The sequence below is a fragment of the Accipiter gentilis genome, chromosome 5 (assembly GCF_929443795.1).
Source record: "Accipiter gentilis chromosome 5, bAccGen1.1, whole genome shotgun sequence".
Classification (NCBI taxonomy): Eukaryota; Metazoa; Chordata; class Aves; order Accipitriformes; family Accipitridae; genus Astur; species Astur gentilis.
The window spans coordinates 10,949,868-10,976,080 of record NC_064884.1 but is presented as its reverse complement, the minus strand read 5'-3'; the positions used below and the strand labels follow the sequence as shown (position 1 = coordinate 10,976,080).

Genomic DNA, 26,213 nt, shown 5'->3' with positions numbered 1-26,213 from the left:
ATGGCAGTAAATCTTAGAGGCGCCTGTTAAAATGAACGTCAGAGCAAAAGCTGAGACTTAAATGTTACATAGGTGTAAATTTTCTAAATCTGCCCAGAGAATGTTTTTTTAACATATGGAAGAGTCGCACATAGTTACTTATAGTGGCATATTCTGTAGTAAACTTTTTCGTTCCCTTCATCTGGAACAAGACTGAACTTTCACCAGTGAAAGGCCAGTCTTGTAAGTAAGAGCTATACCGGTGTAACTGCTTTCACCATTAGGCAAGAGCTGGAAAAGTCTTGCTTTGTCTGGGAATGAGACACACCCTGGCCGGGGGAGCCCTTCCCCTTCAGAGCCTGAAAGATTTTGTTGAGAGACACTTTCAAGCTTCCCCTTCTTCCCAAAGTCCCCGTTGTTTCACACAGCTTGACTTCTTGCAGGCTTTTGTGTCCTTTTCCCCTATTCCCATGCGAACACTGAAATGTAATTTTTTATTATTATTCTTAGTACGGAGGAAATGTGTAGCTGTTTTTTGGTAGGGAAGACTAAGATTTACAGACTCCACAAAGCCTGGCAACTGGTCTGTCTTAAATTGTACAGTTTGTAAGGACTAATGAAGCACGTTTCTCTCACGGAGAGAAGAACAGCTTCAACTGTCGTTTAGCTTTTGAGCCGCCTCTACAAAGCACGGGAACGTGCAACAAAGTGCGCTTTATGGCACGGGCGTTACGGTGCGTGCCCTGCTGCGGTAAAGGGTTGGAGTGGCACAGGCGCTGCCCCAGCCGCGCGAGTACCCGCCTCTGACTGACGGCAGGCGCTGTCCCGCTCCCCGCCTCCCCGCCTCGGCCGGAAAGCCGCTCGGGGGCGGCCCCTGCCCTGCCCTGCCCCGCCTCGGCCCGGCCCGGCCCGCCCCGCTCCGACCGCCGTCCCGTCGGCGGCGCGGCGGCAGCTGCCGGCCGCCGTAGCCCCTGCGAGGGGAGCCCGTGGCCGGGCTGGGAGGAAGAGAAAGGCGGCGAGAGTCGGGTTACAAGATGGCGGCGGCGCTGCGGTAGCTGCTGAGGCGGCGGAGCGGCGCCAGCGAGGGCCCGAGCCGGGGCGCGGCGTCGCTCTCTCGCCGTCGGGGAGCCATGAAAAGCGGCGCGTTAAAGGCCCCGCGGTGCCCCTGAGCGGCCCGGCGGCCCCGCTTCCTCCCCCCCCGGCCCTCGTTCCGACTCCCGCCCCCCCCCCCCCCCCCCCCCCCACCCCCCGGAGGCGGAGCGGGCCCGGGCCTGGGCCCGGGGCCGGCGCGGAGGCCCGAGGCCGGGGCTGCACCATGTCGGACACCCGTCGGCGGGTGAAGGTCTACACCCTCAACGAGGATCGGCAATGGGACGACAGGGGCACCGGGCACGTCTCCTCCACCTACGTGGAGCGGCTGAAGGGGATGTCGCTGCTGGTGCGCGCCGAGTCGGACGGTGAGAGCGTGGCCGGGGCTGCGCGGAGGCCTAGGCCGCCCGCCGCCGCCGCCCGGGCCCGGGCCTCCTCCCCTCGCCCCCCCGCGGCACCGGCCCTTGCCGAGCAGCCCGCCCGGCTCCGGCGCCCTCGCCGCCCCGCTCGGCAGGGCTGACACCCGCCGCCGCCGCCGCCGGGCTTGGCTGCTGCTGCCTTACCTCCCCGCGCTTATCGGAGAAGACCCCAGAGGATTTTATTGTTATTATCTTCTTTCCCCTTTCTTTCCTTTAGCTCGCGGTTCCGTTCAAAGTTTCCTTCCCCCGATAAGCCGCCGCAGTGTTTACCACCGTGGCCCTAGACTTTCCCCCTTCCAGTTACCCTGGCCGGCTGCATCTCTTTTGGCTGACCGGAGATGAAGTTGTTACGTGTGACGACATCTTGTTCGTTTTCAAAATAATTTTATTCGCTTTTGAAGGGCGCTTTTCCTCCCCTTTTTGCTACTATAAAAAGTTGGTTGCTTGGTTGGGTTTTATTCCCCCTAGAAATTCGCTGATTGCCTTCGAGTTGTGTGGTGTTCCTCATGTTTTATTGCACTTTAAAGTCACCTTAAGGGTCTCTCTTGGAGGGGGGAGGGTTCCTGCTCACCACTTTGTCAGCCGACAGGTGCTAATGTGCTAAATAAACCACCTAAGACTGGTATAAATTACTCTGGAGCTGTTGCCAGGATACATACACTACTTGCATACACAAGATAAAGTCCCTGGGTTTATAGTATCTAGATGATTCACTTCTGAAGGACAGTTGAAGGAAATAATAGCAAATGGCCCACATGGCTTCTGTGGGCAAAAACATTTTTATGCTGGGTAGCGTGTTACCTGGTGCAAATTTGAATAGGTTTGCTAAACGGCTAGTCATTGCACCAGGTGTTAGGAGAAAAAACAGTGCTACAGAGAATTTTGGTTTAAATTAGAAGACAAAAATACATTTCAATATGGATATTTCTGTTGAATTGTGTCTTAACCTGGCTTATTTTAGGGAATTGTGTTTAAAGAAGGTGGTTCTCCTGGACTTTCTGTAAGATGCAGATTAAGTTGAGGATATGTTGGCTGGCACGTAGGCGGTCGTTGTATGTAAGATGCATGGAGGTGTTTATTTTGTTAAACTCAGTAAATATTTCTCTGTACCTTTTTCAGGTTCACTACTGTTAGAATCGAAGATAAATCCAAATACTGCGTATCAAAAACAGCAGGCAAGTATTATTGCTAGGCTTTATTTTTTCTGATTACCGATGCAGAGGAATTGTTTTGTGCTCAAAGTAATTGCATTTTTCAGAAAAAGAGGAAGGCAGCATGACATTGAATTGTCGATGGTGTTTTTCATAGAGGTGAAAAACTTGCCTAGCAGCCTGTAGGTGCTATAATACTTCGCATCCTAGGAATTAAAATGTGGGTCTCCTAAAAAAACACCTTTTGGACTTAAGGCTTTGAAGAGAATATATGCAATTTGGATAAATATTGAAGTCATTATAGGAAAAAGAGTTACAAACATACACGTGTAACTTTTGTCTCCCATCCTAGGCCGTGCGAAGTAATTGACGAATTAGGAAGGCAAAACTTTGGCCGGCTCTGTTACGGCATATTTACTTCTTGAGGTCTTTTTCTGGAAATAACACGAAGGAATTTGTGGGACTTCTTTCATTGTTACTGTTCAAGTTTTTGTTTTAAGCCTTGAAAACTTCTGCTATCCTAAGTAAAGTGACTAGCCATGGTGAGACTTAATTGCACGGTTGCCTTTCCTGGGGGTAAGCCTTCTGCAAAACAAAGAAGTAAAACAGTTGGGAGCTATGTTAATAGGTCATTTTTGCTTAATCCACTAAAAAAATTAGCTTACTAAATCTCTTCTGCTTTTACTGTTTTTTCCTTTTTCTGCATTAATTTTTGGTGTGTCTGCCTACATTGTTCTCATGGTTATTACTGGGGTTTTTTCTGGCTGTTCCTTTGTTCTACGGTAGATTCTCTGTTCCTTTTGTTCAGTGTTTTATACTGCTCTTCATCATTATGGTATCCAGAAGTGTTTAAGCACTAGAAAATGGCAATTTTCTTCTTCGTAAATCATGAAGAGACAAATCTTTAAGGATTGTGTTTGTTTTGGTGACAAGTTATGTTAGGAGAATTTGAGGAGAGTTTGTTAGCCCTTGAGCACAGGCTGGTTCACTGTAGGTTAGGAGCAAGTCAGAGTTTTGGGCCTAGCTTTTCAGAAGGCTCTGTTTTCTGTGGTTTGTACTTTTCACTTGTTAGATATTGGTGGTTTTAGTCAGGTGGGTGACAGTCGTAGGCTTTCCTTGGGCGGGCCATGCTGAGGAAGGACGACAGTCTTCATGGAGCTCTGCAGGGCTCTGAAAGTCAAGAGCCTTGAACTGCTTCCTGTTTAGTAGAGGAAACTAATACATAATGAAACACGAATGCAGATTATGTTGCTGTAAAATTTTAAAATGCTTCCTTCTGCAACCTGTTTTCTGAAACTTCATACAACTGGTTATTTTAAAGCCACCTTTACTTAATTAGCAGCAACATTTCAAGTGACTTAAGTAGCTTTTGTTGTCATTTTTCTTGTGCAAGTCTCTGTAGGTTGTAGTTTTGAGAAACTCAGGCTGAGGTTTATTTTGGTTGGCTGTTATTACTGGTTCTAATGCTTGTGTGTCCTTGTGGCTGGAATCATTTGCTTCACTGTTCACTCTTTTGAAGAAGTTTGGTTTGGGGTTTTTTTTGAAGAGGAATAATGATTTTTGGTTTCCAGAGACAGGTTCTAGGTTTGTCTAACCTCTGAAATCATACAGCTTTTAGTTGACAGAGCTTTGTCCTCAAGTTTTATGTGCTTCCTTCTGAGCAGAGTAGCAAAAAGCAGACCTTAGTGTAGCATTCCCATGCTTTTCTCAGTTTGTGAGATTTCAGTCTCATCGGTAAAAGATTGTAGTATTTAAACCTGGGCATCTCAGGAACAGACCCGTTTTAAAAACGGTGGAAAGATTTAGGTAAAATGTTTTGGTTAACCAGAGATGAAGAGAGGTGGTCTTCCTTACTGTCCCTACCTGAATGTTTAAGTCTGTTGCATAGGTAGCCTCAAGACTTGGAGGCTGTACTGCTCTGCCCAGGGCAGATGCTTGTACGTGAATGGCAGCATGGAGGAGAGCTCTCTCTTCCACTTGCCAGAGTTCAACTGCAGATTTTCATTAAGGTGCTGATCATCTTGGGTTTGGGGAAAGCTGCAAGATGGTGCACCTTGATGGAAAGGAAACATGCCCTGGCTGCACATCTGTCTTCATATAAATTACTTGAATGGACTTAGAGGATAGTTATCCCTTAAATTGTGATTTCCGGAACAACATTCTGTGAAAAAAGAAAACCAACTGATTTTTAGTTGCTGTGGGTCAGTCTGTGATTCCCAGATACTGTTTGTGCTAAGTAGTACTATAACTATTGACTAACTGTAAACAGGGCAGGCTTGTTATCTGCCTTCTTGAATCGTGTTTGTGGTCACTAGCTTTTGTGCGGAATTCAATTCTATTGAGGTGTTAGGGATATTATAATCATGACCTCTTTCTCCAGAGAAATAGGACTTGGGTTGGGCATAGGTGCCAGGCTGCTCAGCATACAAGATAAAAGAATCTCTAGTTGCATGTATCCAGAGAACATTAGAGCTTGAAGAGCTTTAGATCCCCCCTGCATTTTGGGGCATAGACTTTGAGAGTTACATACCTCCACCAGACACCTGGTCTTGGCCAAGTGGCAGGGTCAGATGTGTTCTGGAAGCTCTAGCAGGAGCCATTTTTAAAAAGTTGTTGCCACACCCCTTTGCTGTTCTACCCCCTGCTTGAGGTTACTGTTCCCTGGCAAAACTGGCAGAAGAGCGTGTCTTCAGTGAGAAATCAGATGGATCAATTCATGTGCCCTGTTCTTCTGGCTCAGTTACGAGGGCAGTAATTTTCAGTTGCGTGGCTGTAAGACATGTAAGACTGCTACAGAAATCCTTGCTGTGAACACTGCCTTCTGATGCTAACTCTCCTTTAGGTGTGCTCTATCAGTTTTGAGATCTGAGATGAAGAATGTGTGCAAATACTGTCTTTCACGCAGAGTTGCCATCACTCATGTGACAACAGCAATCTGCATGAGGCATAATTGGAGTTACTTGAGGCCAGGATTTAACACATTTGCAGGGGTGCTGTTAAAGCCAGCCTGAGCAGTTGCCAGGGGGCTTCTTCACTCCTCTTGCATGCCAGCATGAGTATTCATGTTACTGTTCGACAGGTTAGATGTAGGAACTGATTCAGTTGAAATACCTCTTTTTTTGCTGGATTAATATTTATCAGCATGTGTTCCCCCATCTGGTTCACCGTACAGCATGCTTGTGCTGGCGCAGGGGGATTGAGGGGCCAGTGCAGGAACAAGGAGAGGTGGAGTAGCAGACATTGTGCAAACCAGTACCGACACTGAAGAGGGGTTTGAACTACTCTCTTAGTTCAAATTGTTGTTCTGAATTAATCTCTTCTTTTGTTTGTCTTTATATTGTGTTTGGGTGAACTGAGGAACATTGCTGTTGCTTGTCAATGGAGCAGTGTCGTGGGTACTAATCTAAGCAGGTGGGCGTGGTAGTCTCTCGCAGCAGCTAGGCCTGGAAGATGTCTCCCTGTGGTCTTCATGGGTTGTCTTAGGTCATGCAGGAAGTGTACGCCAGATGAGTAGATTTTGTGTTGGTATTGGAGAATTATTTTCTGATGACATTCTCTTTCAGTCTTTCAGAAATATTTTGGGAGAAACTTACATAACTTCTGCTTTGTGTGGGCAGTACGGATTGTAATGAGTACCATTCAGTAACTCGAGAATTTGCACAAAATTTTTGAGTGCAGTCTCTATGGATGCATGCAGTCATTTAAGTTACTGTGCTATATCTTTTATTTGAATTGTTGTGGGCTATGAATAAGACCTCGTCATGTATGTGTCCTTCTTTGTTCGTTGAGGCACCTCTGAGTCTCAGCTTACCTGGAAGTGTATTGATTTTGAGTGTCAGGGCATCAGTACTTTCACAGAACATTTCAAGATAAACATTTCAGATTTTGAGTTCTGTAATAGCTATAAATTTGTACTTAAGAATTGTTATTTTTTGTTTAATCTCTGAAAGAGAACCAGGCCAGGGAGCGCATCATACTTTTCTGTGCCCACAGTTGACAATTATTATTATTTTTTCCTTGAAGCCCAGCTCAACTGCTTGTTCTAAAATGGCACACTGTAAACATAGAGATTCAGCTGTCTGTGAGCTGGAGACGAAGGTGGACAGCTGTGAGCAAAAACTGTGTCAGCTATATGAAGCTGTACCATTTGTGCACGTGAATCAGAGCCTGAAAGCAGGGAGACTACCTATTAATATTTGTGACTCTAGGACAAAAATGCAAGTGCAATATAGGACACTGTAGTATAAATAAACAACTCTCATAAACAGCATTAAAACCATAGTGCAGTAAGCTTAGTTCTTTCCAGAACAGGAAAACCTGGTTTCTTCAAATGAATATGTAAAAAATGAGAAAAAAAAAAAAATTAGGTTGTGCAAATGCTGTTGTGTTTAGTGTGGCCTATGATGATGTTTTGGGGGAAGGAAGCTGATCTATTGGTCGGCATTTGTCAACAATGATGCTGTAAGAAAAAGATGTTATGCCAAGCCTTTTTTTAAAAAGTAAAAAGATAAACCCCCCAAAACATGCAACTATATATGGACATTGAGAGATTAAGATTACTGTAGAAATTAACTGAAGAATTAATGCCATCAGTGATGCTGATTTTCATTCATTTCCAGAGTGATAATTGTAGCAGCTGGTAAGTTGAGTGTGTTGAGAGAGACTTTTGTTTTTCCGATAGCTGTGCTGATGGAAGAGTTTACCTGCTGTCCCACACCAGCTGCTTGTCAGCAGTCCTGTCCCAAATGTTAGTCCCTTCTCATCTGCCGTGGGAAGTACTCACTAGTGCTCCCTGCCCAGATAATTGCGTTAACAAGGGTCTGTTTAAACCATCTAAACTAACCTGATTTTGATCGAAAACAATTAAGAAATGCTGACTGACAGTAGGTTCCAAGAATAGCAATGATCACTTGGTATTTATTATGTTTTTGTTCCTCTGTCTTTGGTGGATACATGAAGGATGGTGACTGGATAGTTGTATGATACCATGTTGCTGATTGGCCTTGGAGCAGAGGGAACACCTTACAGATAGTAATCAATCAGCTTCATCTTTTCCTGTCATTTGGTGTACAAAGCAAACCAAGAAGTACTTTTGGGGTAAAGATGTGAGGGAGCAATGGCAGTGTCTGTTTCTTGTTGCCCCTGAAGTTTCCTAAGGTGTATGGGGTATCTGTAAGCTAGTCGTTTGTTTGGGTTTGGTTGCTAGGCTTAAAGGTATCACTTTGCATATTTATTTACAATAAGTGATGCATAAGGTAAAGACTTAAAAGCCTTGATAAGTTGTGTGGTGAATATTGACCTTTGTAAAGGTGGGAAGTAAATTACCTTATTGACCATTAAGCAAGGGCTTGCTGGTGGTTTGTTTTCTTTTAAAAAAAAAAAAAGATGTGGTAACAGTTCAGGAAGTCAACAAACTTGGTGGAGTGTTGAACCGTTTTGCTGGAGCTCATCAAATGCACTGCAGAGTTAGCAGAGTACCATTCAGTTTTGAACATTTTAACATGAAGATGAGTTTCCTGTAGGATGCTGAACTATATATAACAGGCTTATATATATAACAGGCTTACATTCCTCACAGTACAGCAGCAAGTGTCCTAATAAAACCTCATTAAAAAAACCTTTTTAGTCTATTCAGAAATTCCAGCGAATCGTCCAGATATACTGTGCAAGTGCACAAATTGAATTGATAGAGGCAATATTAACAGAGGAAAAACAAACAACTTGCTCAAATGAAAATAACTGTTGGCAAGATGTTTGTAGCTTTAGTAAGAACTGAGGAGTTTTATGTTATTCATGCTGTATGTCTTTTCATTCAGAAAAGAATATTTTAATGTCGGGCATTATTTCTCACATTGCTAAGGCTGTATTAAACCGTTTCTGAGGCGGAAACACTGTAAGCTTGGTTTCTTGTTTCTGTTTTATCAAATATGAAAAGACTTAAATTGTTACATTGCAGGTTTTCTTAATCTCCTACAATATGTGCATTCCCCTTTCAGGATTGTTGGCTCAGAAGTATGTTGCAGAAAAATGCCATTTATAAGTGTTTCAGATATGAAGAAAAGTATATTTAAATATATAATATGTAAGGTAGTGGTCATAAAGTAGCAATAAAGAAAGATGATGTCCCCTATGGCAGAACAGGTGATTTAATGTTTTAGTGTCTTATGTTCTTTTTTGACAAGTGTAACTTTAAATAAAATTATTTCTTCTTTAGATGTACGACTTAACAGAATACAGATTAACACACAGTATAGACCTGTTTCAGATATAATTATTTTTTTTGTTTTTTGTCTTGAACAGGACACCCTGATTGTTTGGTCAGAAGCAGAAAACTATGATTTAGCACTGAGTTTTCAAGAAAAAGCTGGCTGTGATGAAATTTGGGAAAAAATCTGCCAGGTACATTTAACTTCAAATACTCTCTTTCTTCCAAATGTTTTAATTTCTTCTGTGACTCCATGTATTTGTGCTGTAATTTTTAAACCTACTTGTAAAATAAGCACATGTTATTTCAGTTATTGACTTGATTATTTTTATATATGTTTTGAGATAAGACAGTAATTGTGTGTGCTTTCTTCTTAGGTTCAAGGTAAGGATCCTTCAGTGGAAGTCACACAGGACCTTATTGAGTCAGAAGAGGAACACATAGAAGAAATGCCTGAAACTAGTCCTTTGATCGACCTTCCTACTTGTGAACTCAACAAACTTGAAGAGATTGCTGACCTAGTTACCTCTGTTCTCTCCTCACCCATCCGTAGAGAAAAGCTAGCACTGGCCTTGGAGAATGAAGGCTATATTAAAAAACTGTTACAGCTTTTCCAAGTCTGCGAGAATTTAGAGAACACCGAAGGCTTACATCATTTGTATGAAATTATTAGAGGAATTTTGTTCCTCAACAAAGCAACTCTGTTTGAGGTGATGTTTTCTGATGAGTGTATTATGGATGTTGTTGGATGCCTTGAATATGATCCTTCTTTGGCTCAGCCAAAACGGCACAGGGAGTTCTTGACCAAAACAGCAAAATTTAAGGAGGTTATTCCTATAACAGACTCTGAACTCAGGCAAAAAATCCACCAGACTTACAGGGTACAGTATATTCAGGACATCATCTTGCCGACACCATCTGTTTTTGAAGAGAATTTTCTTTCTACCCTCACTTCCTTTATTTTCTTCAACAAAGTTGAGATTGTCAGTATGTTGCAGGTAAGTGGTTTTTAATATGGTTTAGATGGATTATGTATAGATACCTCTAGCTGTAGATTTGAAATTGATTACAGATCTTTAACACTGTGTAAGTTAATCATACAGGCTTTCATTTGCATAATGTTTTGAATGTTTCCCCTCATTTCTGTTACCTTTTATTTTGTACTTTAAAAAAGGTAGATTTCAGGTGAGTATATTAATGTTTTTAATGGGTTGTAAACAGTAAAATATTCTTCTTGATTCACAAGCAACATACACATTTTGAGCTGTTTTTGTATAGGTATTTAGGGAACAAGAAACTTTTTGTATTCTATATGAGGGACGTGTGATGTTTTTATAGCAAGTTCTGAATCTGATTCAAAAAAACGTGTTCAGAACCATTCCTGTTATACTACTGTTGCTTTATGGTACTGATTTCAGATGTTTGTGTTGTAGTATAATGTAATTTGGGTTTTTTCTTCATACTGATATGCAAAAGTAATGATAAATAACCAATGTGTTACTATATGAAAAAACTTACTGCATACTTTGTAGTCAGAAGCAGGCTTAAAAGTAGTTGGTTGTGACAACCAAGCTGGACCATGGAAGGAGCCATGGTAAAGAGCTGTGTGTGAACTTCATGACACTTCGTGTATTTTCAGTTCATATTTTGTTGTGCAAGCTAATGGGTACCAAAGTGGTTTTATTCCATTTCTGATCCATGTCCTTAGAAAAATGGTACGTTTGTGTAGAATAGAACATCACAAACCTGTTGGTTTTGAGTGTGGATAGTCTCTGTGCAATAGGAAGATGGAGTGGAGAAGAGGAGGGTAGTTAAAATTGTGGAAAAAGAGAGGCACTGGAGAAATAACATTACTATAAGGAATATTTCTAAAGAATGTAGTAGAGGACTGGAAAAAAATCAAAACTAAAGAATTGTAGATAATTGCATGAATAAGCTTTTGGGCTTCTTTCTACTTCCTTCTTTCTAGTTGAATAGCAGAAAGAAACTAAAAAGTAGATTCCACTTGCAAAATAAATGACTTTGTGTTAAAGGATTTCCCTTTGTATTCTTTTTCATATATTACTTCTCTAAAACCAAAAATAAATTCAGTATTATTCTCCTGAGGCTACAGTCCTGTTTCCATTTAGAGATTTTTTAACTCGAAAGTTCTTTATTTTTCACTTAGGCTTTACTGTACTGAATATTTAATTATGTCTTAACAGAAAACTATTATTTCCTGTTACTCTAGTAGTCTTTGAAAAAATCCTCTGAAATCCTCTGACAGTTCTTTGCTACTCTGTCACTGCTGTCTTTGCCATAGTAGAGAGAGTATATGTCACATAGGTTTGCCTCACTGTTTTAAAGACTGTAATTGAGGCGTGCATGATGATTTACAAATAATGTTGATACTTTCATCATTTGAACTGCCTTGAGAAGTACAAACTAAGAGGCAGCACACACAGAAGAGATGTTATTGATAGCACGCCTGAGGAAAATTACATGGTAGTATGGACCTCAGGTTCAGGACTGTTGTCGCAGTCCCCTGGTGTAAATCAGCTGCTTCTTGTGGCACAAGAACTCTAAAGCTCCTTTGGGTTTGGTGAACACATTAGGAGTCTTGTTACCCTAAATACATCAGCAAAGCTCCCTAGGAGAATGCAGTTTATAGGAGTAACAGATTGTGTTTGCTACAGCAGTAAAGCTCCTTTCTACGTGCCACGAAGCAGTAGATCCCAGCACTGCTATCGATGAAGGGCAGCCACGTGGGAAACTGAGCGAGCATGCAAAGCAAACCTAGATCCATCTTGCGCTTTAGGACATCAGGACTACACTGCGGCAGCCTTATACAAGCAAGAGATCTTTCTGTTGCCAGGTGTTCTGTAGTGAGGATTTTCTAGCCTATTTGTTGTTGATTGTGGTACGGTTGGGTTTTTTTTAACAGGCTTAATCAAGCTGTTAAAGCCAGCAAAGCTTAGAATAAACTAAGTCTGTGTGTTTTGCACTCTCTCTGATGTTGATTCCAGGTATCATTTGTTTGTAAAGCACTTCTTTCCCCACGTCTTAAAATTTTCAGGAAAAAAAATTGGGAGCCTTCGGCTGGCATTCCTGTAACTGTAAAAATTCTGTATTTTGTTAGCTAATAAAGCACGCAGTTTTTAGCAACAGCACACAGGAATAACGGAGAAGTAAGCACCCGCTACATTATGCAGTATAATGTTTATTGGAATGCTGCTATTGTGTTCATGTTTGTTCAATGCATGAGTAAAGTTCGTAGAGTTGAATCAGTACAATGACACATAATTTTGTAATGCTGTAGCATAACGTTACTATTTGCTTTAAAATTTATATTGTATTTAAAAGGTAACAGAGACATTTGATTTGAGAGAATGCCAACACTATTTTCCATGGGAAGGAGTCCAGAGAAATCGATGCACAAGAGGGCAGAAAGTGCCCAAACAGTCCCAAACAGTTCAGAGATGATGATGTTCACCCTGGTTTTCTTGTATCTCTTGAGTATTAAGCAACAGTGTGACTGAAAAGCTTAACAAGGAGTAGAAATATTGTCCTATATGTACTTGAAAATAAGTATCTCTTGGTAGTAGAGGATCTGAATATGAAAAGCAAATAATACTCAAAAAAGTTTTCCAGATTGGAAAAGCTGAGCTTAATGCAAGGTGGGGGGCGGGGGGGCTTATTTTGAGAGCAAGGTTAATGGGGACATGGCTGTGGCAAACTCATAATGTGTTAATCTAGTCATCCTTGCATAGGTGGACTGAAAAAATGTTGGTGATGTTGCAGATCCAAAATAGCGTAACTGATATGTGTGTGACATGAACAGTGTAGTGTGAATGGCATAGATGCAGCATGGTGAAAACTGTATCTTGATTGGCAACTTCTGATGTAGAAGTGTCCAGGTTGCCTTCCTGGGAGGTTACAGGCACAGTGCAGGGAGGGAGCCTGGAACAAAGACGCTCATTTTCTGGAATTTTGATGCATGGGGGTGGGTGGCAAATCGTACAGTGAGTATGTGGGGTGGGGCAGAGCTGTAAACCACAGGGGTAGCATGGCAGAGAAGGAAAGGAAGTGACACTTTCCCTAGAGACTAGTCATTCAGAAGGCAGTTCTAGTAAACATTGCCTATGCTCAGCTTTCACATGGTTCTGGTCTCCTGGACCTGCTTCCGCTGCGCAGAATGAGTACTGAAACAATACACTGGAAGTGATCCTCCTGAATGTGTACCCCTGCATTTCCCTTTTTTGTGATAAAATAATGGAGGTGTGGAGAAAAAATAGAAAAAAAACCCCCTTATGTACCGAATCTTCTAATGTATTTGTTTATTTGTAATTTAGCATCGTAGTTAAGCTTAAATTAAGTTTGACTTTCTACAGTGTGGGATCCAATAAAGATTGATGTTTTAACTTTTAAGGGGCATTGTGTAAGTTGTATTCTTCTTATGTGTTACACAGGAAGATGAGAAATTTTTGTCTGAAGTTTTTGCACAATTAACAGATGAAGCTACAGATGATGACAAACGATGTGAATTGGTAAGCCAGTGGTCTTGGTGGTTCTTTGAATGCTTTAAACTACAGAGATTAAGTAGAAATACTGAAACTGTTCTGCTAGTTCTGCAGTCATTGAGGTATTTCTGTAACTCTAGAATCATTTCCAGTGTAGCTTAGTCTTCATTTATGTACTCACTATAAAAATACTTCTTGCAAGGTGAGCTGTGATTTATTTGTTCTAAATAATTATTTTATTGTTGAGAAAGTACTAGCACTAAGTTGACTTCCTAGTCTTAAAGGTATACTTTCTTCCAAGTACTCTTCAACATACCGTATCACTTATATTTGTCATGTAAGCACTGCTTTTTTCCCCTGTATTTTACTCTTTCAAAAAGATCTTTCAAGTCCTATGACTGAGGATTACCAGTAGTCCCTTAATATGTATTAAAAACTTTATTTATCCTTGACTATGTTTATCAGCTTAAATTGGCCTATTAAAATCTTGCTTTCAGCAAGGGAGGCATCTTTGCTCTTTCAAACAAAAGGCATGCCAGATAGGAGCATAAACCCTTCATATACTAGGTGTGATAAAATAGCTACAAGGTGACTGTATTTCTTTCTGAGGTAAATTGCAATGTCTTAAACTATTTGATTTGTTTATGTACTTTCTTTTGCTTTCCTTTGTTGATGTTGTTGAAGGTTGGAGGAGAGAGAACTAGAATAATACCATTTTCTAGGAAGGCACATACAAGCCAGTATACAGACTCTGATACAAATTGTAACAGTTTCCTACTTTCTGAGAGTTTTCTGAATCAAATACACCTTAAATTATTTTTTCCTATATGATAGGTTAACTTTTTCAAGGAATTCTGCGCATTTTCTCAGACGTTACAACCTCAGAACAGAGATGCATTTTTCAAAACTTTGGCAAAGTTGGGAATTCTTCCAGCTCTTGAAATTGTAATGGTAAGTGAAAACTTAAAGCTGATTTAAAAAAAAAATTAAACCCCAACAGCTATTTAACCCATTTTACAGATCTACTAAGCACCTCTTTGTAAGTTTGATTGGACAGCTTTGCTCTGTTGAAAGTTGAAGTTTATTGTAACGTTCAGAATCCAAAAGATGCCTACAGTTTTCTGAAGTAGCCCGAGTTTATTGCTGTTATTATTTTTACTTTGCGTGATGGAGAAGTCTGTAGTAAATGTAGTCCTTTTGACAATGTAGTGTAAAAACTGAAAGATCCTCTTTTTCATGTGACAGCTTGATTTGTTGTTGTTGTTGTTGGAACAGAGCCAAAGAAGTATTTTTAGATAATCTTGGAACTTGTTCCTATCCGAAAGATTACGTAATCCTGTCTTTTCGGAGGTATAAAGCAGATTAATCTATCTTAATCAGTAATGTGGAAACATAATTTTTTTCACTCCTTTGGTTGAAGCAGCTGTTGCTGCCTGACCATTGCAATTCATGTGTCAGTGCTGCTGTTACTCAGAAACTACGAATTCAAGGGGTTTTATATTCTTGAGTAATAACCTTGACTGTTACGAAAACATAAGTCATATAGATGTTCAGTGATTAAATGAATGCTAATCTTACTATTCTTTTCCAGGGCTAGACCGGTCTAACGTTTCCTGTTACGTTAATATTTTAGGTTTAGAAATTGTACAGTTCTCAGAAAAAATCCTATACCTTAAGCAAACTTATTAATAAATCACAATATAAAAGTTTTCTGCTTAAATTAGGGCTATCAACTTCACAGAGAGCCTTGCATTCTTTCTAAAGGCTGTTTTGGGGTTTTTTTTTTTTCTGTAACTGTATTACCATGTCTCTTGCAGAAACTTTTGGAATAAAATGTTCTCAAAACTTTTAACTCCCTATTCTTTGCAGCTTTACTTGAGAATAAATACCAAACTTTATTTACTTTGATAAATTAATCTCTTTTTATTAGGGAATGGATGATCTGCAAGTTAGATCTGCTGCTACAGATATATTTTCTTATCTAGTAGAATTTAGTCCATCCATGGTCCGAGAATTTGTAATGCAAGAGGCCCAGCAAAGTGACGATGTAAGTAAAAGTGTTTTGGAGTGTGTTGAATATACTAGTTTTAGAGCAAATGGGGGGGGGGGGGGGGGGGGGGGAACAAACCAGCAAAACAAACCTCTCCAGAATTTGGAGTATGGTTATCCCAAAAATGTAGATTCTAGTAACATAGGAAAAAGTAGATTTGATACAAAAATTCCTGTTGGTGTTCCATGTGTTTACAGTACTAAGATTGTAGGTCTGCCTAACATGATTTTATGTGAGGAGGGTTGTGCTTGACGGAACTCCAGTGTCTAAATGCAACTCTGAATTTTTCTGTTTCACTTAAATTTAAAAAAAAAAAGAAGGAAATCTAATACAGAAACTAGGGAAATCATTCCACTATTGAAAGTGTCTCTAATTATTTTGTGGTTTGTTTGTTTGGGGCCTTTTTTGCAGGATATTCTCCTCATCAATGTGGTCATTGAGCAGATGATCTGCGATACTGATCCTGAACTTGGGGGAGCTGTTCAGCTAATGGGGCTTTTGCGTACTTTGATAGACCCAGAGAATATGTTGGCCACAGCTAATGTAAGAAAATACAAAGGGGTAAAGATACTTTACTGTCTCAGCAAAATGAAAAACCTGATATTCTCTATTACTGTTGTTGTTGTTAGAGGATTTAAAAAAAAAAAAAGACATTTTCTTTTTTTGTGTGTGTGTTGTGTGTGGTCTGATACTGATTTTAAACAAGCTAAAAAATAAGCTAAAATTTCCATTAACTTTTGATAATAAAATGTTTGTGTGTGTGGCATTGTGCAAGTATTTATTAAACCAAGCAGTCCCATGTTCAGTGATACAGCACTCTTTATGTTCTTGAATTCCAAATTGTACGTGTGTTTAGATGTCAAAGTGAGAATAGGAAATTTGTAGAAATTTGCTTTAAAACTTGGATCATTCCTTTCTTTCAACTGCTGACGTTCTGAATCCAAACCAAAGTACAATGTATTTGTAATTTAATGCATACTGCATGTAAGAGAACGCATTTTAATCTTACTCGTGTATTGAAACACATATATTATATAGAAAGTAGTGAAATGGACCAGTTGATACTTTTTTCAGTGTAAAAAAGTTGGCAGGTTGTTACGGATAAAATTACTGCATTTAAGAATGGTTTCTGCAAATTTTATCAAGCGCTTTGAGCCATTGATGTATTTTCAGTATATATTTGCATCCATGGTGGGGATTTTTTTGTTGCTAGCTAGTTTGGTTTGATGTCTCACAGGTCTTTTCCCAAAATAAAGAAATACATCTTCTTTGAGTGAAGATATTGTTGTAGGTCCAACCAAAAAGATACAGGCAGACCTGAAGGAGGTGACAGAATCTTTGTAGGCTGTTTCTTATGTTACTACTCTTTCTTATGTAAAAGGTTATATACAAATGCCAGTATTTAATAAAGTTGTATTTGTTTCAGAAAACAGAAAAAAGCGAATTTCTCAATTTCTTCTACAACCATTGTATGCATGTTCTTACTGCACCGCTTCTGGCTAATACATCAGAAGATAAATGTGAAAAAGGTAATGTGGTTTTGTTTGGTTTGGGTTTTTTTCCCCCTTTAAGTCTTGTAATGTTTTCAAGTGACTTACAATCCTGGTAACAGTGATACGCCTGTGATGCAAGCAGGGAAGACAGTTGCTGAAAATTGTTGTTCCCCCAGTGATAGCGGTTCTGTGGGCAGCAGTTTTAATAGCCCTTTCTTGCAGCTTTGAATGAGAACCTATCTTTATATTGTGCTTTGTAAAATAGGTATCTCCCTGATGTGTATTGTTGTTACTAGTTTTACTAGTATAATTTTAAAGAATATTTGCTGTAAAGCAGAGAGTATCTTTAGTTCATAGGTACTTTTTTCTAAAAGTTTACAAAAATGCTGTGACATTCATCAGTGATTACATTATTCCAAGCATCAGGTGTGCTCAAGTGATTAACTCCAAAGCCTAGTTTTTACTTGGCTGTAGTATAGAAGTGCTGAAAGAAATCTCTTCAAAGAAATGCAACTTGGAACTCCTTTATCTAGTTCCTTTTTTATTTTTTCCTGGTGACAGTAAAAGAATTGGAAATCTCCGTTTGGCGCACGCAAATAATACTCATTGGTTTGGCTCTAGTGCTTTACAAACAGAAATTTAACATCATTACAACCTCTTGAGTCAGACTTTTTTCTGAATGCTCATTCAAGAGATTAAATTAAATCACACCAATACATATTTGGTAAAAACATTTCTTTCATCTTACCCATCTTCTCATCTTAAGTGTTAAGTCAAAAAATACATCTTTTATGCATTTTATGTGAAAACAAAACTTGCATCTATAGTACTCGTTTTATAATATTATTCGAAAAATTTAGAATAGGCACTTTCTTTTAGTCTAAGTAGGAATAATATTCTGAAGTATCAGATTACATATTTTCACCTAGTTGAATCTGAAACTTTGTAATGTAAATTGAATACAGAAATCTCAGCTGGCATGCATTCTTGCTGTATGTTTATTTCCCTATAGCTTACAAAAATTTTTGATTTGATGAAAAGTTTGAACAGCTGGTAGAATTGATTGTTTATCCCCAGCTTTTAAATATTTACAGTGCTTTGAAAACCTTTTTCTCGTTTTTGTTTTTGTTTTGTTTTTTTTTTTATTTTCTATTTATCAGATGCAGTAGTTGGGTCCACTAAGAGTAATACAATTTGTCCTGGTAAGTTTTAATTGACCTTGAGTTTTGAAACTTGTCTTGTATTTTGTGTGTGGTGGTTTTATTTACCAAAAAAAAAAAAAAAAAGTCCATACTTTTTTTTTTTAATACTTTTTATTGAAATAGATGTAGGTGCTTTGCTTCATTTGAGATGACAGGAAGGTGAATTAACATGTTCATCCGCTCTTGAGTTACTGGGTTTCACTTTTTTTTTTCTTCCTAGTTAACCTTGCTACTGAAAGTTTAAATCATTGTTAGCGGAATCTGTACTAAAAAGACATAGCTGAGCTTTTACAGTTTGGATTTTTATCTGTGCAGGCTTCTTTTTTGACCATTATGAAAAGACATTGCTAATTAGGTTCACATGAATACAGGTCTGACTGGCTTTTTTCTTTTAACTACAAACCATTAGTCTGGATTGCCATAACCAGTAACTCGCTGATCCTGGAAGATCAATTCAGGGTGATTTTTGAGACTGAAGGGAAAAAAAAAAAAAAGCGCCAAATTTGCATTTGTTGTTTTGTTCTGACATAATGTCTTACTTCCTAAAAGAATCCAGTCCGCCACTAAAAATGTTTCAGGAACTGTAATAGCAACTGAGCTTGGTGATGATTTGGTGCATGACACTATATATATTTTTTTCTTTTTTTTTTTTTATAACTTAAGGCATTAATTTTTCTTGTAGATAATTATCAAACGGCACAACTACTTGCCTTAATTTTGGAGCTGCTTACTTTTTGTGTGGAACACCACACATATCACATCAAGAATTACATTATGAACAAAGATTTGCTAAGAAGAGTCCTGGTCTTGATGAATTCCAAACACACGTTTCTGGCCTTGTGTGAGTATGGAGCTGTTGTGATACCCTCCTTCAAGGCTTTCTGTGTACTGTGTGGAATGTGTATGAGTAAAAGTGTGTACTTAAATTCAAAATTCCTGTTAATTTCTGATTTATTACTGACTAGCTGTTAAGTAATTTCGAAAAAAAGGTAGCAGGTATCTGTTAATGTAGACCAATGCAGTTTATGGTGGAAGGAGAACTGTTGTATATTTTGAAGTCCACAGTGATCCTTTCAGGTCTTTATGACAGTAAGGATCATTTGTGATCAGCTGTCTTATTTAAATGGAAATACTGTCATTTCGTAATAACATCATAAATCTAGTGCTCCTTGTGGAGAGTGAATGAAATTTTGTGAACCTTGGTATTTAAAGAACAGGGGCTAATTCTGGGACGCGCCCACAGAAAAGCATGGGAATGAGCTAATAATTCAACTTAGCCTGTGCTGAAGTTTATTGCTGCTGTATTTCAAAAATAAATTCATGGACACTGATCATATTCAAATACCGAGGATAGTAAAAAATGAAAGAAAGGTTACCTGTCAGCAAATGTTTCTTCTGAACTTTCAGAAAGTGTTTTTTAATGCTCTTGGTTTGGGGGTGCATCTTCTTAGTAACGTCAGGTCAGTTTTTTTGGTTCTTTCCAACAGAAGCAGATTGGAGCCCTGGCATGTAGTTATTAAATTCTTGATTTTTTTTTTTCTTGATATAGGTGCTCTTCGCTTTATGAGGAGGATAATTGGCCTAAAAGATGAATTTTATAACCGCTATATCACCAAGGGAAACCTGTTTGAACCAGTTATAAATGCTCTGTTGGATAATGGAACTAGGTACAATCTGCTCAACTCTGCTGTGATTGAGCTGTTTGAATTCATAAGAGTGGTAAGTTAAGCAGCTTCTTCAGCTCTCGCGTGTATGTGGCATCTCGGGTAGAAATACAAAATCCAAATCTTTCCCTTGCAATAGGGTGTTACTACTTAAAATCACAAACTAAAAATCCCATAGGTAAGTACCCAAATAGAAAGGAGCCGGTAAGCTGCTTTGTGCTTGTTCTACTTGATTGTCCTATCACAGAGTTTGTGTCCGCCCTATTTACATAGAAGTCTGTGTAAAAGTATCCTGCAGATTCAGTTCTTCGAAGTGGTTGGATGTGTTGTTTCTGGACCAAACTTTGAAGTGAGGGACTAAGTGAAATGTGTTGCATCTGAGTAAATCTGGGTATTATTGGTTCTAAATGAGACTAATTTGACTATAAATTTGAATGATCATTGTCCTTTAAAACCCTAGACACATGCTTTCTTAGCCAGAGTCAGCTTTGAATTGGTAGCTTTTCCACTGGCAGCATTTGTGGGAACAACATATATCTGGACAGGACAGACAGGACAAGCAGGAGTGCCCAGTTGGTTGTACTGCTGGGGTAGAAAACAAGGACTTGCAACAGCTCCTGAGCTACTCGCTGCAAATGCCTCGATTTGTGGGAGTCTTCTCAGGGAATCTTTGTGGTCTGGGAAAATGAAGGGCAGTTTTTAGCCGTAGGATATTGTAGCTGCTGTCTTTTCCAGCAAGAAGAAAATGCCTTGTGTCTCCAGGTGACTTTTGCCAGCATGGTGCAAACATTAAGATTTGCCTGACACGCTGAGATTTGTTAGGTGGTGACTGACAAAAAGGTGCCTCATCCTGTGTGTGCTGCTGTAGTTACTGAGGGTGAGGGAGCGCGCTAAAAAGTGTGGGGAGAGCAGGGCACAGCTGGACTCCTGTTCTTCTCAAGAAGGCTTAATCCTACATAGCAAGCATCATGGTTTAATCAAACTATCACGAGTAGAATTGGGATGATACTGAGTATATTGTCCATTTATATGGGAAATTTAATAATTATTTCTAGATTTCAGCTTTTTTATTAAAGAGGAATCTGATGACTTCACATCTGTTCCTTACAATAATGTTTTGACTCTGGACAATGAATCAGTTACTTTTAAAACACTAAAGCTTTCTGAACTTCTGCGTGTTAGTATTTGAGACTGAAATACTGGTTTGTTCTCATGCAGGAAGATATTAAGTCCCTTATTGCACATATAGTTGAAAACTTTTATAATGCACTTGAATCTATCGAATATGTTCAGACATTCAAGGGACTGAAGACAAAATACGAGCAAGAAAAAGACCGACAAAACCAGAAGCTGAACAGGTACGACCCAGTTGCAATGTATTCTGGGACTTTCATGGAATGCCATTAGGTAGTCGCTTCTTACTGCTGGTTGATTTTTTTTCTTTCCTGGAGGGCAGAAAAAGCAGAAGGCTGGGATTGGGGTTGTTTCTCATTCTTGATGAAAACTTCTTCAATTAGAGCAAACCCCCATCTGACTTTCCTTGTGGCCTGCTGTAGTACAGTTCATATTTGTCAGTATATTAAATGTTACATTCAGAAAACTCTCAGCTTATGAAGGGCAGAATCTTCTGTCACTCAGAGTTAGGGTTCGGTCTGCCTTTTTGTCAGCTGGTATTCTGGTGAAGCTTATGTTGACAGTAGAGTGGGGGACAGAGCTGGACTGTCTTCTCAAACACACTGAATTCACTCTAAAGCATCAGAAGCCATTTCTGATCCTGGCGGAGTCTGAAACAGCAAGCAAAACTTGAATCACTTGTCATGTGTCTCTTACAGTGTTCCATCTATATTGCGTAGCAATAGATTTCGCAGAGATGCAAGAGCCTTAGAGGAGGATGAAGAAATGTGGTTCAATGAAGATGAAGAGGAAGAAGGTGAAGCTGTTGTACCTCCAGTTGAGAAATCAAAACAGGATGATGATTTTCCAGATAGCTATGAAAAATTTATGGAAACTAAAAAAGGTATTTACTCCGTTTCACTTTGTCAGCACTGGAAGTGCTCTGTGCCACATAACGTGGAGTATAATGTAAACAAACCAGCTGCTTGTGCTCTGTATAAGCCGGAGTAAGCGTATTCTGTGTAATTAAGTAATGAATTCTTAACATGTCTTTGCAAGCTAGTTTAGGATTAAAATAATGAGTTAAATTGCTCCAAGTGTGCATCTTGTTTAAATGACATTCAAAAGCAAAACTTCACATGCGCTCGTGCGTGCTGAGTGAGCAATGTCCCCTCATCCACAGCATCTGTGCCATGCTCGGTTTGAATGCTCGCGTGCTTTGGATGAGGTCAGTAGGTGAGCCCTTGATTTAAACTGAATTAAAAAGATAAAAAAAGGCGGCTTTTGCCCTGTGATTATGCTGTGATGTGGATTGTACTCCATGGTGTACAGCTGATACCTAAGTATGCAAATGTTTGTCCCTCAGCTAAGGAGAGTGAAGACAAAGAGAATCTTCCAAAAAGGACTTCAGCTGGGGGATTCAAATTCACTTTTTCCCACTCAGCCAGCGCAGCCAATGGTGCAAACGGCACAAACAGTAAATCCGTGGCAGCTCAGACGTCGCCAGCGAGCTCCAATGGCTCCTCTTCAAAGAACGCAACCCTGACCACAGCGGTGACAGCCACGAAGGTGGGAGAACTTGTACAAAAGCTGCTGTTCTCGCTTAGGACAGCAGAGCAGTATCGTGAGACTTTACTGGTTGTAATGTCATAAGGTCTCCAGGCAGGGTATCTTATTGACATGTAAATTCATCCAAAGGCCTGCCTAGTTAAACCCTTACTACTTTTGGGGAAGGTTTAAGGAAGTATTAGGTGGACTGGAGTCTGTTGGTGATCTGGTGGGCAGAGTTTAATCTTGCATCTTCTGCCTCATTTAGCGGCTCCCACTCCTCAGCTCTAACTGTCCAGTTGCTGCTCTGTGTGTGTGTGATACACATAGGAGATTGCGTTTTTCTCTGGATTAATGTTAGTGCCCTCCTGCCATCAGGGAATTAGTAAGTGTTTTTAAGCGGATGAAATACAGTAAGTAAGAATTCCGAGGCCAGATCCAGAGGAGCAACCATGTCTCAAGACATGGGGTCTTAGAATGAAAAAACCATCACCAAGAAACCTTCTGTGGCAGGCTTGCATGTCCCGGGCAGGTTGGCTGGGGGTTATATACTAAAATTGCATGTTGCTGGGTATTTTTTTCAATGTGAGATTTTCTTTTTTTTTTCTTTTTTTTTTCTTCTTTTTTTTTAAATTGGCAGGGAAGTCTAGTTGGCCTAGTGGATTATCCTGATGATGAAGATGATGATGAAGAGGAGGAGACATCTCCAAGGAAAAGACCTCGTCTGGGTTCATAAATGAAACCAAAACTTTGGAATAAAAACTTTTATTATGGGGTTTCAAATGCTGCAACTGTTTTAAGAGCTAAAAAGGATCTGATTCAGAAAGCTTTCTCCCATGAGTATATAAGATAATACAAGGAGTAGCAAAAGAAACTCAGTTATCAGCTAGAAAGGGTTAGTTCTGTAAACACAAAGCTTCCAAGGAACTGAATATCTTTCTAGTAAGTAAGGAGTCTGCCATTCAGGCTGTCAAAAAAATGAAAAATTAAAAAAAAAAAAAGGGTTAGTATTCACAGAACCTGGATGATGGCTTCTCAGCAAGGAAAGTCTCAGGTGTCGGGAGGGCAGGGGGAGGGAAAGGTATGGTAAACACTTTTTTAAAAATATTGCAGGGTTTCCCCAGCGTTTAACAGAAGTAGAAAAAAATCAAGCTTAAATTTTGAACCCAGTAATCTTAATTTTGTAATGGTGCTGTCAGTTGTGTTCTTTTAGCAATGCCTCTTTTAAAAAAAATTTTAAGGGAAAACTAACTGTTTGCCTAAGAACAATCCAGATTTTGGGACCATTTCTTACCAATTAAATCGCATTTCTCATGGTTGGAGGGAGGGACACTGCAGTTATAGTGCATGTTGAGTTGTTTAAAACAGTTAAAAGTAAGTTTTAATTTGTATTTTTCAAGAGAAAATGGAAGCTGGATGCAAAATGGATGGGTTTGCTTGTTTTTTTTGATTAGACATCCAGTCATATCTATGCCAAGGAACGATCGCTTCCAAAATAGCTCCAGGAGCTGCTTGTGTCAAAGTGGTGCTGTACACGGCACACCCGAGTAGCTGTCAGCTTCACGTTGTGGAAGATACCGAATTTGAATCACTTTCTGTGTTGTTAAACGAGCTGTCTCTTCTCGGAGCAGCAAGCCATTTTCCTGTTTGCGAGTTTAATTTGCGTAATTGAGGTGGTAATAAGAAACACTAACAGGTTTTTCATAGTGATGAATTTAGCGGCGTTTTAACACCAAAGTCATTTTGGACCAAGATGGAATTATTACTAACAGAACACTGGTCTTTGAGGCAGAATCGACAAGCAGCACCTGAACCTGGGTGTAATACGAAAAGCTGCTTTTTTAACAAATAAAAGCACATTCCATGTAGGTAAGCAAACTGCGACAAAAATAGATGAGTTGATGGTGATAAGAGGCAAACAGTCCAGGTTTTATTTGCAAGAGCAGCAAGTGAACTGTAAATATTTTAATGTTAGTTTGCCCATATGTGATCTGAGATCATGATGAAGTGAGAGGAAATTGATGTGTCAGAAATGTTAAAATACGAAACCAGCTGCAATCCACCACATAGATCACTCTTGTAATATGTGTTATGGGTCCATTTCTCCTGGAATAGTTTAAACTGAAGCAGTTTCTCTGTTTTGGAGATTTTTGTAGTTAATTTTAATTTTAGCTATCGTTTGGAAAAAGATGGGCTGTCTGTGTAGATATGAAGTATAGTTTTTTCCATAAAACAGAAGTTTATTTTGTATTAAAAATACCACTGTACTTGTTTTACACCATTTGTATACATGTGGTGATATTAATGCTGAACTGTAAAATTCAGGAATTAAAATGTGACCCTGTAATTCCATAATTATTGCTTTTGTTTGGTTTGTTGTACATGGTAAGTTAACTCAGAATTTTAAATGTGGCCATTTTAGAATATTTTTTAAGATAGCTATCCATGCAGTTTTATAAAGTAACTCTATACCACTAGATGAAATCCCAGAGGGAATGTGTGAGTTCTTCCCGACGCATTAAGCTAGACCCAAGCATTCTGATGGATGATAGGACCTGGGGACAGTGGTGTTGCCCTCTGCAGGCTCCAGGCGACCAAGAATGGGACTCCTCAGTTTTCACCTGTGTGATGAAACGCCCTGTCAGCTCCAAACGCAGAGGATCTGAGGAAGTGTTTGCTGGTAAAGCGTAGCTCCAGTGTCATCGTCGTGCGCTCGCTCTCCTGCTCACGATCATCTGGTTCTCTTCCTGATGAGTCTTTTCTCTCCATCCGTAACGATGACTAACTTCCTCCAGCGGTCTACACGCTACGTGTGCAGCAGTTATGTGGTATGTGCCTTTACTCACCTGAGGCTGAAAAATTGCGTCACCTGGTCTGCGGACCCGAGTTGTCCCAATTCTCTTTAACAGCTACCCAGAACAAGTTCTCTGGGGGGCTCCGACAGAAGTGTGTTAGTTCCTGCTCTGTTCCCCACCACCCCAGCTCTTCCCTGAAGTACTGTAAGGAGCTTTAAAAATACTTTCAGACCAACCTGAGGTTTTTTTTACAGCAAAAACAAGAATGTCATGAATTTTTATAGTTCCTACAGAAAGACTGCATAAAGTGGCATTAGATGTCCCGTTAAAAAAAAAAAAAAAAATTACAATCCCTGTAGAAGGTGACATGCAGCACTCTTTTTAACTGGCTTTTGTCTGGGGCTGTCACCCCCACAGACGCTGTTTCCCAGTCTGACCTGGTCGGTGCTGCCTGGGTTCTGCCTGGGGGCAGCTGCGTTCCCGTGCCTGGGGTCCTTCCACGACCGCTCTTTTTGGAAAAGAAAAGAACATCTGCCAACATGTATCAGTTATAAATACTATTTTAATAAAAAGTTACATTGAAACTTGAATTGGTGGGTTGTTTCTTTTAATGTGAGTTACTGTTGCAGTCGGCTGTGTAATGACATAGTGCAAAGGATAGCCTCTCTCCTGGCTTCAGTTTAAGTCTGTCAAAGCTGAACCAGTAAACAAGATTTTTAAAGATTTCTATTTTGAATCCAAATTGCTGGTGAAATCCCTAGCTTTTACTTTGTAACTAAAGCAATTAGTTTTACTTGAAGTTGCATTTATAGCAGAACAGAACCTAAGGACTGGTAAACTGTCTCAAAAGTATGTAAAGCAATGTAATCCAGAGTTAATATGTACATGTCTTGACTCCAAGCTGCATCATCTTTCTCAAAAATACGATGGTCATAGTTGAACTTCCATGTGAATTTAGACTTTATTACATTGCACAGCTGAAAAATAGTAATTTCTTTATAATATT

At 39.6% G+C, this 26,213-nt stretch overlaps 1 protein-coding gene across 5 annotated transcripts; it reads left to right on the top strand.

Moving 5' to 3' along the window:
- Nucleotides 1-912: 912 nt before the first annotated feature.
- Nucleotides 913-24,767, top strand: PPP4R3B (protein phosphatase 4 regulatory subunit 3B). 5 transcript variants are annotated; one of them, XM_049799626.1, is made up of 16 exons: nucleotides 913-1,436; nucleotides 2,607-2,662; nucleotides 8,939-9,037; nucleotides 9,221-9,841; nucleotides 13,292-13,369; nucleotides 14,177-14,293; nucleotides 15,273-15,389; nucleotides 15,804-15,935; nucleotides 16,819-16,921; nucleotides 18,046-18,087; nucleotides 18,770-18,928; nucleotides 19,637-19,806; nucleotides 20,970-21,109; nucleotides 21,605-21,768; nucleotides 22,231-22,433; nucleotides 23,053-24,767. In XM_049799626.1, the coding sequence occupies exons 1-16, from the start codon at nucleotides 1,295-1,297 to the stop codon at nucleotides 23,146-23,148; spliced, it is 2,439 nt and encodes an 812-aa protein (XP_049655583.1). In that variant the 5' UTR covers nucleotides 913-1,294; the 3' UTR covers nucleotides 23,149-24,767. The 5 variants fall into 5 exon arrangements, with proteins under 5 accessions (XP_049655583.1, XP_049655585.1, XP_049655584.1 ...); XM_049799628.1 differs by having other exon boundaries at nucleotides 21,584-21,768; nucleotides 22,309-22,433; XM_049799627.1 differs by having other exon boundaries at nucleotides 915-1,417; nucleotides 21,584-21,768.
- The last annotated feature ends 1,446 nt before the right edge of the window (nucleotides 24,768-26,213 follow it).

What these genes read in the sequence shown, in the direction of transcription:
- PPP4R3B (XM_049799625.1), top strand. Translation starts at nt 1,295, where the DNA reads ATGTCGGACACCCGTCGGCGGGTGAAGGTCTACACCCTCAACGAGGAT. An exon ending in GGTGCGCGCCGAGTCGGACG is followed by an intron (nt 1,437 to 2,606) that starts GTGAGAGCGTGG and finishes TACCTTTTTCAG; the next exon opens with GTTCACTACTGTTAGAATCG. An exon ending in AGGCCCAGCAAAGTGACGAT is followed by an intron (nt 15,390 to 15,803) that starts GTAAGTAAAAGT and finishes CCTTTTTTGCAG; the next exon opens with GATATTCTCCTCATCAATGT.